Consider the following 14301-nt stretch of genomic DNA (forward strand, 5'->3'; position numbering starts at 1 on the left):
GTTGAGGGCTTAAAGAACAAAAATACACTTTACATCCTAACAGGCCTGAACCTGACCTCTTCCACACCTTTACATTTTTCAAAGCAAAAATAACTTTACAGAAACACAGAAAGACAATGTGATCTGCTTGGACCTTCGTTTTGTTTTTTTTTTTTTTTGCTTTTTTTTTTTTTTTTTGAGATAACATCTCACTCTGTCACCGGAGCTGGAGAGAAGTGGCACAATCTCGGCTCACTGCAACCTCTGCCTCTCAGGTTCAAGTGATTATTGTACCTCAGCCACCCGAGTAGCTGGGATTATAGGCACGTGCCACCACACATGGCTAATTTTTGTATTTTCAGTAGAGATGGGTTTTACCATGTTGGCCAGGTTGGTCTGGAACTCCTGACCTCAAGTGATCTGCCCACCTCAGCCTCCCAAAGTGCTGGGATTACAGGTGTGAGCCACCACAATCAGCCTCTATGTATTGCTTTAGTACTGCAAATCTGACAAACTGTCAGAACAGAGAGCACGTGGACCTGTTCTATATGATAAGCACTTTTAAGTGAAACCCTTTAATGAGCCTCGTTAGATTATTCTTGTTTGTGAAGAATGCTGGCTGAAGAAGAATTCGATAAGAGCTGACATAAGGAGAGGAATGGCAGACAGAACACAGTGTATGTAATATTAATATTCTCCAGCAATCTCTCAAGTCAAATTCAGCTCCATACCTAGCCTTATAGGTCTATCTCTATGTCCCTGAAGACCAGCCTTCCTCCCAGAAAGATTCAGTTGTAACAGGTACCAGACCAATTTAAATGATCATTCTGGATGAATGGATGTGTAGTTATTTAGAAATATGAGAAGCAAGTATTATTCTTTATAAACCTTTTAAAAATATTCTTGATTCTGTAATGGAAACTGATAGATAAAAGTTGTTGAGTTGGTTTTCAAGAATTCAGCCAACTTTTTTTCACTTTTATAGAAAAGCGATAAAAAGGTTTAAGTTTTGATGTATCAGAAATTTTTACTAGAAGACTTTTCACTAAACTTTCTTTAGAATATAGATACCCAAAACAAGAAAAGAAGCCAAATTCTAGACTATACTTTTGATTCATAAAATATATATTAAATATGAGATTCAAATATTTTAATAATACTTTGGCTCAAAAACTTTATTTTACAGTAGTAAGATATAAAAGAACTAAATACTTTATTCTTGTCTTTAAAAAACAAAAAATATAAATATGATCTTTAAATCCCTCCAGAGTTTTAGCACTGTCATGAAAATATGATTTTCAAGTAGAATTTAAAGGGTTAGGTTTTCTAAAATATTTTCTTCTGCTATAGCTTAAGTGATAGCAAAAGACAGACAAAAAAAAAAAAGTAAAGGAAGGAAGGAAAGGAAAGGAGAAAGGGAGCTAAGAAGAAAGGAAACAAGGCAGGCAGGCAGGAAACAAACTTTGATATTTTATGAAATACAGTTTAAAATCTGGAGCTATTACAGAACATAACTTTAAATAGTTACCACCATGCCCTAGCCCAGGGGTCAGCATACTTTTTCTGTAAAGAACCACATAGAAAATATGTTAGGCTTTTAGCCATACGACCTCCATTCCCACTACTCAACTCTGCCACTATTGCATAAAGAGCCAAAGATCATTCATGAGCAAATGGGCACGGCTGTGTTCCAATAAAACTTTATTTACAAAAACAGGCGGTGGGCCACACTAGGCCTGCAGGTTAGCAAACTCCTGTGCTAGACTCGGGTTTGTATGGTGTCCCTGCAAACTTCTGAGGCTGACCAATGAGTCATCAGTGTCACACAGAAGAAAAAGCTCTCTGTCTGTCTGAAAACCAGGGCCTTGGGATTTAAGTTCCCTTGCCATAAAAGCTAGCACAACAGTTATTCTTTCAAGTACAAATGACCTATGGATTACTCCACAAAGCATTCCAAGTTAGTGATATTGTTATCAGCTGCTTGGCAGTGAGGAGCATCTTACTATTACACACTGGCTCTATGTTCTTTCCATTCTTTATAGCCCCAAAATGGGTGGTATGTAAGCAACTTTAGAAACGCCGTGTGATTTCTCATGAAGCTAAATAAAAATACAAGGATTTAAAAAGCTGCTGGGTTGTTCAATGTCAGAAGTGGCTACGCACTTGCAGGGCAGAAAGCAGGTCCCTTCTCTAAGATCGTCATGTTTGCCAACACTATCTGTCCCCACTTAGGTGGCTCTCACCTGGGATTCTATTTCTCCCCACTTAGGTGGCTCTCACCTGGGATTCTATTTCTCCCCACTTAGGTGGCTCTCACCTGGGATTCTGTTTCTCTCAGTACTGAAAGCAAAGGGGTTTGCCTAGGACTTAACAAAAAGAGATAGGCAATCAGATAGTGGAGACGATTCAGAGATACTAAAATGCTAGAAAGCTTAAAATAATTTGTACGTTGCAAGGGTGGGTTCATGTTAGAGATTTTGAACCATATACATATTATCAAACATAGTAATTAGAATATTGAAAAAGGAGGAAATATCACAAGGAGAGGGAGAAAACGTTTCTCTGGGACACAAGGAAAAGCAGGGAAACCAATATGGTAGATAAGATCTCTGCTCAGCTTAGAACTAGTCCTCCCGTTCTCATCCCATGTGTGGAGTGCACATCCCCACACCTTCACTTTGAGTTTAGCAGGTTTGCTTTGGTCACTGCAATGTTAATGGGGCTGGCATGAACAAAGCTTGAAGAGCCTTCATGCAGTGGGCTTGTGCTCTGGTGCCTCTGACATTCCACAAGTGAAAGAGCTCTCCATTTGCCCCCTTTTCTAAATAGGATGGGTACAGATGGAGCAAAACTACCCTGCTGGGCCCCACCTGGATCTGCTGACTCCTGGGGAACCCACAGAGGCAGGAGTGAAATCTATGCTTGTTGCCACAGGCCTTTGATGTTCTGTAGTTGTTTGTTACTCAGAATTTTTGTAGCAAAAGCTAACTGATACTCATATTAACAGCTTATATTTACTAAGATCTCTTCTAAGTTGAATGAAAAATATATCAAACGTTCCCTTTTAATATAATCTCTATTTCAATCTAGAAACAGGCTGAGTCCACACCAGGTTGGTAAACTGGTAGCCTGCTAATGTATTTCATTTGACTTGCACGTTGCTGGCACACAAATGTTAAAATGTATACACACATACAATTGTCAATATTTAAGAAACGTAGAGATTTCACGTTAAGACCAAATTTCCAGATTCTCTTGAAACATAAGATTGGCAGCTCTGGCAGGATCTCCATTTGGGGGTGGGGTGACAATACACTGGCTCTCTTGAGAGACGGTCCTGCATCCTGCAGCTTGTCACCCTTCCTAACGCCCTCCAGCACGGAAAGCATCAAATGCCACTCACACAACGGCTGGGCTGTTGCCTTCTTTTTATAATATTTAAGAAAAAAGTAAATATTTTATTTTTTAAAAATGAAATCCTAATTTATCAAATATTATTTTCTTAAAACTCATCAAGCCATGACACAAATAGGTCAGATATGTTAATTTTTGACATGACCCTTTCTGCAGTTTAACTCCCCAGGACTAAAGTTTTCAGCTGTTGAACCCTCACGTTCGTGTATTTAAAGATTAGATTGCAAAGAATGACTGACTGGAGTCCTGGTCATTTTTGCCAGATTCTTCATGAATTCTGAATTAATTTCTTCCTCTCGGTGCCAATTGAAAAAGTATTCCAGCTGAAGCAGTTAAGTGATTTTTTGATGTCATGCAGGTGCCTGAATTTTTAATTACAGAAGTAAGGAAAGCTTCTGGTCAGTTTTGGGGAAGGGTTTTTTCCTATTATCTTTAAACATGGGCAGAACAGTCCATGTGAAGTCCCAGAGTGACCAGAGCACAGGCCACCTGGAAAGCGCTCCGTTCCCGCCTGGTTACCTGGGAAGCACGTGGTCAGGTGTTCCATCAGTGCTTCTTGCGTGACAGGTTTTCTTGCCGAGTTCATTGCTGAGATGGCCAAGCAGAGGATTTCCCCGAGTGGAATAAACTGAGACTGACTGATCGGAGACATACTGATGGGTGACACATCACCTGCGGAAAGACAGTTTTCAAGTGAGCGGTTCATTAAAAGCGCCGGTCGTCCGTCAGACACCCACCTTCACCCGTCCACACCCCTCCCACCTTCACGCGCCCACCCAGCCCCGGTCCGATGAACACAGTCAGCTCCGCACACAGAACTGCTTGCCACTTCCACCCTGAACACGGAAGCCACAGCCAGTTCCACTCAGGTGGAAAGACTTCCGCACGCAGTGGAAGCTCCTACTGCCTCGACACACAAATAAAACCTCCCTTTAACATCTGAGATCTCATTTCAATAGTCCTAGTTCTGAAAGTCTCGCAACAACAGGATTTTATTTCCGTTTTTATTAACTTGGAGCTGATTTATTTAATAACTGCCATTCATATCCCGACAAATTGCATTAGTGTAACTCGATGATTCATTCTTTCAAACACCGAACGCCTTTGCGTCTGCTGGGGGCACAGGAGCTGCAGGGAGTGAGTGCGCGCCTCTCCCCAGACACCTCTGCCCTCAGCTTCTATTTAAGTGGAGGAGACAGACAAATAGATCAAAGTTCCCAACGTTGTGTGGCAGGCGCACAAGAGAACAGAACAACATCTGGGTGCTGAGAGAGGGAGGATAACGGCATGGGGAGGTGAGGGTGGGGCTCAGAAGCAGGAAGTTCCAAGGTTCCACCAAGGAGGTGTAATCTGAACCCAGTGCTCAAGAGTAGGTGTGTCCCTGCAGGGCTGGGACCTAGAAGCAGATGTTCTCTGGGGCACACAGAAGAGAAGTGGGGCCGGGTGCGGTGGCTCAAGCCTGTAATCCCAGCACTTTGGGAGGCCGAGACAGGCGGATCAGGAGGTCAGGAGATCGAGACCATCCTGGTTAACACAGTGAAACCCTGTCTCTACTAAAAAAAATGCAAAAAACTAGCCGGGCGAGGTGGCGGGTGCCTATAGTCCCAGCTACTCGGGAGGCTGAGGCAGGAGAATGGCGTAAACCCGGAAGGCAGAGCTTGCAGTGAGCTGAGATCCCGCCACTGCACTCCAGCCGGGGCGACAGAGCAAGACTCCGTCTCAAAAAAAAAAAAGAAAAAAAAAAAAAGAGAAGGGGTACAGGTAGGTAGGGACGACCATGAATAAAGAGCTGAGTGTCCAAGCTCTGCATTCTATGAGGGGTGGTGAGCCGTGGAACGCCAAAGGCAGGTGTGGATTTCAGAAAGATGACTGTGGTGGTCGTGGGGATGATGGCCTGGGAGGGGTGGGAGAAGGCAGATTACAATTCCCTCAGAGATTGTGGCCTGCTGCACACTAAAAGGGCCCATGGAGGCAGGAGAGGCTGAAGACCCCGCATCGGAGGGGCGATGGACGGTGACTCTTGAGATGTCAACCCACAATGCAAATGTCTGTCTTCATTTCTCGTCTTTATGCCACAGTGCAGTGATTTTCCAGTGATGCTCCAAGGATGCCTAGAATTTCCTGGAATATTTCTGGCACAGAGGTGCCCCCAGCAGAAGCAGACGCTGGGACAGCAGGAAAGCCAGCTTCTGTCACCTGAGTGCCACCTGTTTTATACCTGGGGTTCTCCAAGGTTGCACTTGAAAAGATGTCCTACACAAAGAGGATGCAAATTATCAACACAGTGGAACACAGAAGGGCTCACGGGGTCTGTTAAGTTTCTAATCTGATTTCCTAAATGTACGCACATAATCTCTCCGTTTTTGTTTCTGAAGCATGTAATAAGCTACCATAGCTGACCAAAACCGAGACTCGGGTGGGCCTGTGGCATTAAGTAACACCCTCCCCGACAAGGTGTATGGCTGCTGTGGCGTGGACCAGCCTCCTCACTGTCACGTACTTAAAGCCGTGCCCAGCTATAGTTCCCAGTTTGCAGGAGGAGTGTAGAGTCCCTGCTGCTCTGATGGGCTAGACAAGAAATGGTTTGCTAGACGAAATCGGGCAGCTGGGCCTGGGATGAAGATCAGGGTGTGTGGGGAGAGTCCAGCAGGTGCCTCGGACAAAGCAGCAGGACTCCAGCGCTCAAGGCCCGGGTCTCACCCCCTTCCCAAAGCCAGCGCAGTTCAATGCCCCCCTTTCCCTGGACCACATGCGGCTCCCATCAGCTCTACTGTAGCTCCACTCTCTGCAAGATGGATATGAGAAGGATAAGACATTGTCCCAGTGGCCAGAGGGAGACAGGAGCACCCACATCCAGAAAAGGAGGAAGAGAGAAAAATCAGCAGAAGCCAGGAACTGACCTAGCTCAGAAGCCACACATTTCTGGGGCCTATGGGTCATAGGCATCATAAAGAGACGCCCTCGGAAAAATTCTTATAATATTTTGTGGGGCAGGAGCAGGCGAGAGTGAGCGTGAACTTGGGCCCATTTTGGGGGATGTGAGTTTCACTCATTGGCTGGTGAACCTCAATTCATAATGGTGACTCAAAAGTGACCGAATGATGTGGGCTAGGACCACCTCAGTGGGCAAGTTTGCAACTGTCTAGAACAATGTATTTAAATCTTAAAGAAAAGACTTGTCATATCCTTTTTTTCCCCCCCCAAAAAAGCTGTTTTTGTTTGTTTGTTTTGTTTTGTTTTGAGACAGGGTCTGGCTCTGTGACTCAGGCTGGAGTGAAATGGCACAATCATAGCTCACTGCAACCTTGAACTCAAGAGATCCTCCCACCTCAGCCTTCCAAATAGCTAGGACTACAGTCTGGCCACCTCTTAAAAAGCTAGGATTACAGGTGGGAGCCACCATGCCCAGCCCAAACAAAGTCTTATTCTAAAACCTAATGTGGGTTGGGTGTGATGGCTCACACCTATAATCCCAACATTTCTAGCAGTCAAGGCGGGCTGATTGTTTGAGCCCAGGAGTTTGAGACCAGCCTGGGCAATATGACGAGACCCCATCTGTACAAAAACTACAAAAATTAGCTGGGCATGGTGGCACATGCCTGTGGTCCCAGCTGCTTGGGAGGCTAAGGTGGGAAGATGGCTTGAGCTCAGGAGGTCGAGGCTACAGTGAGCTGAGATTGTGCCACTGCACTCCAGCCTGGCCGACAGAGCAAGACCCTGTCTCCAAATCAATAAATACATAAGAAATATGTTAAGATTGGCTGAGTGCTGGTGCGAGCTGCAGCGGAGGTGGAGTTGCGAAGTTCACCTGTTTGGCCCCGCCCTCTCCACAGCAGGCCCTACAGCTCAGGCACAGACAGTCTGAGACACTGGCCTGTGGTTCCTTCTCTCTCACTCCACCTCCACTGGATAGGACAGGGCACTGAGGCCGACTTTCTTACAGAGTGATAAGTTAGCCCCTGAAAGTCACCCGGGATGATTTTAAAAGTCAGATGAAAAAGAAGATAGGATCACGGGCAAAGAGGGAGAGGATCAATGCAGATTCCAGAACCTCTGGACTTGGGTATCACTTGAGAGGTCAATACCTTCTAATGTGTGCCTATTATATAACTAAGAACATCTCAGAAGATGAAAGATACTAAAATACTAACTATGATCCCCAAAATGCAGGTCGGACTATTTCCAGATTTTTGTATAGGTCATAAGAAGAAACTCGAACCCTCTGTAAAAAAAAAAAATGACTATTAGCAAAATTAACTGCTTAAGTTTAGGTCGTGATTGTCCTTACGGATTTAGCTGAAACAATTTGTTTGGTTTCACTGCCATATTCTCGGTTAATTTCTTTTCATTCATTGCAGCCAACTCCAAGAGGCAGCATGCTTTAAGTGCGTCTGAATGGCATTTGCTTTGGAAAAGTTCAGTTTCACTATAATAATGAATATGGGCAGTAACTTTTAACTCAGAATGTAGAACAAAATGGAATTTGGATGTTCTAAATAACTGTCTCCACCTCATCTCATTTTTGTGTTGCACTAAGATATATTACTTTCAACTCCTTTCCCATCCCCAAGCCCATCAGCAATGCTGTCTACACCCTAATGCTGCCTGGTCTGTCCCCTGGATTCTATCCCTGGAGCTCCCTCAAACTGCCATCATCTCTCACCTGGTCCATCATAACTTGATGATGTTCAGCTTTCCCTCCTGCCTCCAACACTCCCCTCTCCACAGAGCAGCCAAGGTCCTCTTAGGAAAACAAAATGCACACCACTTCCTGCATAAAATCCTCCAGGGACTGCCTACTGCACTTAGAAGAAAAGCTGAATTCTTTGGTAGGCCTACAAGGGCCCACATGGTCTGAGCCTGTCCACCCAACGCTAGGACCTCTCCCCACCTCCATCCTTACGTGCCACTCACAACCTCCTCTATTCTTTGAGCATGTCAGGCATTTCCTCAACTCAGGGTCTTTGTATTTTTTTGTGCCCTTGGCCTGGGATGCTCCTTGGGTCAACCTTTCAAGACTGGCTTTTCATGCTTTAGGTGTGAATTCAAATGGCACCTCATCAGAAAGCCCTAACCTGACTGTCTGGTCTACTGCTGTTCCAACACAGCCACGTTTATTGTCTTCTCTCCCTGCATGTGTGCATGTGGGTTTGGTTCACTGGTTTGCTGTCTGTCTCACTCACTCGAATGTAAGCTCCGTGACAGAAGGCAACGTGAATGCCACATTCCCAGCCCCTAGAATGATGCGGTGCCTAGCCAACAAATGTCTGTTGAATGAATGAATATCCATGTTTAACATTATAATCCAAGGAATTTCTTAGTAATCTTAAAGGATTATAATTTTATTAATATTTTTGCTAAATAATAGCAAACAAAAAGAGAATAAGTTTAGCCATGCAATTTCTAAGACTCCCCCAATTAACTGCATGAGCAATAGTCCTCCAAACACAGCAGTTACTATAGAAAAATAACTTTATAATACAACTATTATATAGCAATAAGAAATTAAAAATTAAGAAAAACAAGTAGATTTTTTAAAAGAATAATTATATATTAAGTGAAGCTTAGAACATGCATTTAAGATCTGTATTAAAGGAATCACAGGTGTCTCTCAACACAACATAAACATTATTCAAGTTTACCATAATCTTCTGTAGATCTTATATAAACCTGCTTAATGAGCCAACTATTCATATTTAAGACCAACATGGCACATGTATACATATATAACAAACCTGCACGTTGTGCACATGTACCCTAGAACTTAAAGTATTAAAAAAAAAAAAAAGATACGCTACTAGAAAATTCTTGCAACTACTGGACCACATTTATTTCTTCAAAGAAGAAAAAACAGAATGTAAGTACTGCTAAAATATTGTTGGTCATGATAATCTACATAATCTACAGAAACTACCATATTTTGCATGAAGTGTGAATTATAATTTACTTGTCTACAATTTATAGGATGGATTTTTCTATCGTCAGAATTAGTTCAGAACACATTCATAACAACAACTCATCTTAAAGCACATTGGCACTTTGTCAGCTACAAAATTCTTTCCAAACTGCTATAATTCTGTCCTATTGTTCTAAAAAAGGAGGAGTTGATAGGTTTTAGTTCAGCTTTATTTTCTTACGAATATCCATTTAAGTACAGTCCTCAGAGGACTTTTGTCAAATCTAGGCTATTTCAGATAAAACCAAACTCGGTGTCCTGGACAGAGGAAGAATTCCATAGATTTTTAAGTGAACTTAAAATGTGAAAAGACATGAAAAGATTACAATTGTAGGTAAACTTCTGTTTTAAGAGCATTTAACATTTAAAATGCATGAGTGAAAATGTGGACACTGCTTTCATGTGAGGTCACTGTCAGCTGACTGGCCTGAAGAGAAACAGTAGCCGGGTGGATGATGAGGGTCGTGGAAGACGACCCCCTCCAGGAGAGGCGGAACAGCCCAGGCAGCGCGGGAGGCAGCATGCTGAGACCAGGCAGCCTGCGGAGCTGAGCCTGGGGAGCTGCGGCAGGTTCAGGCTCCCCTGGGGCAGGCTGGCGGTGAGATACAGAGAAAAATAGACCAACCAGATCCTGGTTGACAAGAAGGCTTAGATCTTATTCTTGATGCTGATGGGGCACTGCCCATGTTTTCATACAGACAAAAACACATGATATGCTTGTATAAGAAAATCACTCTTGTGCAACTGAGGAGAAAGAGCTGGTGACTCCTAAAACCGTTCGCGCAACGGACAACAGGCAGAGGTCCTGCAGATGCCAACCTGCTCTTTGAGGGTCTACAGCTAGTCACCCCTACCTCAGGAAATAGCTTTATCAAGCGCATCCATTTTCACTATTTAAATCCCTCTGTCTACTTTCCCCGTCCAAATTTTGGCCCGTTACTTTAGTTGGAGTTATTTCAAAAAAAACTCTCTCTCACACAATTCATTCTTTCAAGAAATATCCGAATTCCTATTACACATCAAATACCTTTAAGCACTCAAGTTCCAAAACTGTTCTTATCTTGGTTCTATTTGTGGAAAAAAAAAAAAAAAAGACTAATAAAGCCCTGTCCTTTATAAATGGCATTTTCACTTTTTGCAGTCATTAATTGATGAGGTTCCAGGAACTCCTCAGCCTGTGCACACGCAGGAGGCCAGCACCGCTCCTGGGATGTGACTTTCACAACAGTTTATACTCTCTCCTTCCTGGGTGACATCCGTAGCTTTCCAAAAGATACCTGCTACAGAAGCCAACATAAAACTATGTCATTCCATCTTAAAGCACCCATCCTCATACAACTGTGGAAGAAAAGGGAAGCCAGAATTTCCCCAGGTGAACTGCATCACAGCAAACAGCATGGAACGTACCAGCCTCCGGCCGGGCGCGGGGGCTCAAGCTTGTGATTTGCGCTCTTTGGGAGGCCGAGACGGGTGGATCACGAGGTCAGGAGATCGAGACCATCCTGGCTAACACGGTGAAACCCCGTCTCTACTGAAAAAACACAAAAATCTAGCCAGGCGTGGTGGCGGCGCCTGTAGTCCCAGCTACTTGGGAGGCTGAGGCAGGAGAATGGCGTGAACCCGGGAGGCGGAGCTTGCAGTGAGCTGAGATCCGGCCACTGCACTCCAGCCCGGGCGACAGAGCGAGACTCCGTCTCAAAAAAAAAAAAAAAAAAAAAAAAAATACCAGCCTCCATCCTCCATCTTAGCTTTCTTTCAATAATTTTTTTTTCAGGCACCAACATTCCATAAGAATTATCTTGTTTTCCTTTTAAGGTACTATTTTTCATTCGAAGTGTGAATGTAATCTATCCTCTGGGTTGAAGAGTTATCTTTGACATTAATGAAGTTCTTGTACCAAAACAACTCACTTACAAATGCGGTTCTGAAACTGTACTAGTTTATAATTTGGAAATTCCCAGTATACAAAAAGCATTTGAGAGATATTTTGGTAAGTATCCAGTCTCTTAAAACAAAATACAATTATCCACTCTGTGCCTGTTTCCTCATCTGTAAAATGAGAGTTTGGATGAAATGATTTCAAAGGTTCCTTCAGGCTCCTAAATCCTATGATCCTATATCAATGCAGCAGAATTCTGGCATAAAAGCATCATATAGTACGAGCGTCTAGCTCTGTTTCCATCATGCTGGGGAAACTATTTTAACACTCATCTGATCTGAAAAAGTTAGGCTTTAATTTTCAAAGAAATGGCTCCATATACTGGCTAGTAATTTTTTTTCCTTACAATAAAGGCTTCATCATTTTCTCTTTCTAAATTTAAAGTCTTGCTCAGCTTTGTTCCTCAGAACTAATGTGTGCCCCTTTTGTTCTCTGTACTGCCAAAATTAACACTCAAGTTAAAATTATGGATGCCAATAAAATCACCACAAGTAGTGGATATTGTGATTCCTCATAAAAATAGTCAAACATGTCTGTAAAATGCACTATGGGCATGGCGACAAGGCAACTCTATTCCTCTCAACAAACTCTTCGGATTCATTTGCCAGGTGTTACATTAAATGCTCTTGGGCTTGGGGAAATCGCCCGCTTTCTGAGGTTACAGTTAAGTGAACAACTTCTCAGATGCAGCACCTCAGACAAATCTTGTGTTTTACAATTTAATTCTATTTATTAATTCCAATTTTATGTATTAATGCCGTTTGGTTCTTTTACCAGAAGGCCTACTACAATATTTTTAAAAAAGCTCTTCTTAAAAAAACACACACACACACACACATACTTCTTTTCTATGTGCTCTCTGGAAGACCACAACACCCAAATGGTGGGGCAGAGTAGACGGCTCCCGTGACCACACATGCTCCTGCGTTTTAAGCAGCTTTCCTTTGAAACCAGATTACTATTCTTGACTTTCCAATGTTTGTATCTGACATTCAGAAGAAAACTGGCAATGAAAAGGCACTTTTACTAGTTTACTGTAGGTTTGTTTCAAGCGCCACTGATTTCAAAAGTTGAAGGCTGAGCCTGTTGGTAATAGTCAACTGAAGGAAACAGCATATAAAAGGAATTTTAGAATATTTAGAGATTCTATAACAACTTTTTAAACGTTTCCTAATGCTTTACTTCAACACCTAATGGGTATCTTAAAGCAGGTCCAATTCCTAAGCTATTATTTGAGTAAATCATTTTAATCAAAAGAGAGCATAAACAGAAGACACCCATCAATCACACTGAAATACTGGTGTCCATTAGCTATTACTTACTAAGAAACTTCTAATGGGAGTAGAGTTAAACAACAGTAACCATGGTGGCTAAGGGCACCAAAAAGAATGAGTTAACGTCCCCCACATCACCCGAGCCTTTGTGCTGATCAGTCTGTCTAATGCCACTAGGTGAAGTGACGAATTCATTGGCTCATTGGTCTACAGAAGAAACTCATGATCTTCCCAGTCCGCAACCTTTTGTGAGTCATATTAGCGATTGCTCTTGTTACTCAGATTTGGACTAGAGGTAAAAAGGTTATCACAGAATAAGCAGAGACAGACAAGGAAGAAAGGGTAGAGAGTCAGGCAGAGAAGGGCCATCCATGGGCAGGGGTGGGTGAGAGTGCCCTGGCCAAGAGCCACCTTCCCCATCGCCAGAGGTGATTCCTGACATCTCTGATAGGAATGACTACAACTTTTATTGGACCATTTAGCTATTTGCAAGAGATGCGTAGCAGAAAAGGTAGGATAGAAATATGAGCCCTGGGACCAATCAGAGGCTTCCGTAATTAATGCCTTTGCTAAGGCTCCACACTATAACCTATCAACTGCGTCCAGGGTGGTATGTGTTAGGCACATGGAATAAAACCTAGCCGGATGCTTTTACACGGCAGGTCCTCAAACGCGTGTAGAATCAAAAGGTCCTACATACATAGACAAGAAGAGGCAAGGCCCTGCTACCGTACAAGATGTTTTCCAACACCAGCTGCCACTTGTGCTCCAGTCCTTCAACCAGAATGAGGTTAAAGCCATTTAGCAACAGGGATAAAATCATGATGAAGTACTAGTCCTAGATGACAACAATTAGCAAGATCTCCCAGATGCCCTGAAATTCTGTAAAGCACCTGACCAACAAGAGCACCTGAGTAATATGACGTCTTCCTTTTCCTTAAGTGCATCACATAGGACAGAACATAAATTCCTATTTTAAGCCGCACTGTACTTCTCTTCCATGTTCATTCTGCAGCATAACCCGGCCTAACACTAGACATTAGATGCTCCAATTTCCACTGATGATATTTCCCAACTTCAGCTTATAAATCAGTCTAACATCTCTAGGTCACACATTCACTTTCCCTCCTTTTAAGTGAGAATCACCAGAGCTGTTTCCCAGTCTTTGTATTCTCTGCTTCATCAGTTTACGGATGACAACAGTAGTGGGACTGATTTCTGTAAAATATAATTGTAATAGGACAGGAAGGCCTAATTAAACTAACTACAAATATGGACAGGTTGACAGTTCCCAAATTACAACAAAATTATACTGATTGACTGCTACCAACCCCCCTAAAACTGAACACCCTCCTACTCCTTCCAACTGCGATGAAGGTCATTATGAAAGGCCTATGTAAGAATTCAGAGGCATGAAAGAAAGGATGCGGAATTAGATCAGATACACAGAGGAAACTTCCAAGTCCCTGTACAATTAAGTAACTTTTCTCTCTTCAATTCAGCATTACAAGATGGTGTTAAAGGCCATGGGCTTTGTAGTCAAAACTTTAGGTTCAGAGCCCAGTTCTGCTCCTCACTGGTTGTGTGATTTGGGGCAAATTATTTAATTTTTTGAGTTTCAATTTCTTCTTTTGTAAAGTATACATACTGATGTTTACCTCGTAGCCTCACTGAGAGGATTAAATGAGATAATGGATGTTGAGTGCTTACCCTGTCCCTGAGACCTAATATATATTTAA

General features: G+C 42.8%; 1 protein-coding gene across 1 annotated transcript in view; it reads right to left on the reverse strand.

Moving 5' to 3' along the window:
• The window catches only part of STOX2 (storkhead box 2), a 111851-nt gene that overhangs the window by 12006 nt on the left and 85544 nt on the right, over positions 1–14301 (reverse strand). Inside the window, exon 2 of the mRNA XM_011959556.1 lies at positions 3913–4065. Coding sequence (XP_011814946.1) covers positions 3913–4065 — 153 coding nt within the window. The remainder of the gene's footprint in view (positions 1–3912; positions 4066–14301) is intronic.

Source organism: Colobus angolensis, unplaced genomic scaffold (assembly GCF_000951035.1).
Source record: "Colobus angolensis palliatus isolate OR3802 unplaced genomic scaffold, Cang.pa_1.0 Scaffold5, whole genome shotgun sequence".
NCBI lineage: Eukaryota > Metazoa > Chordata > Mammalia > Primates > Cercopithecidae > Colobus > Colobus angolensis.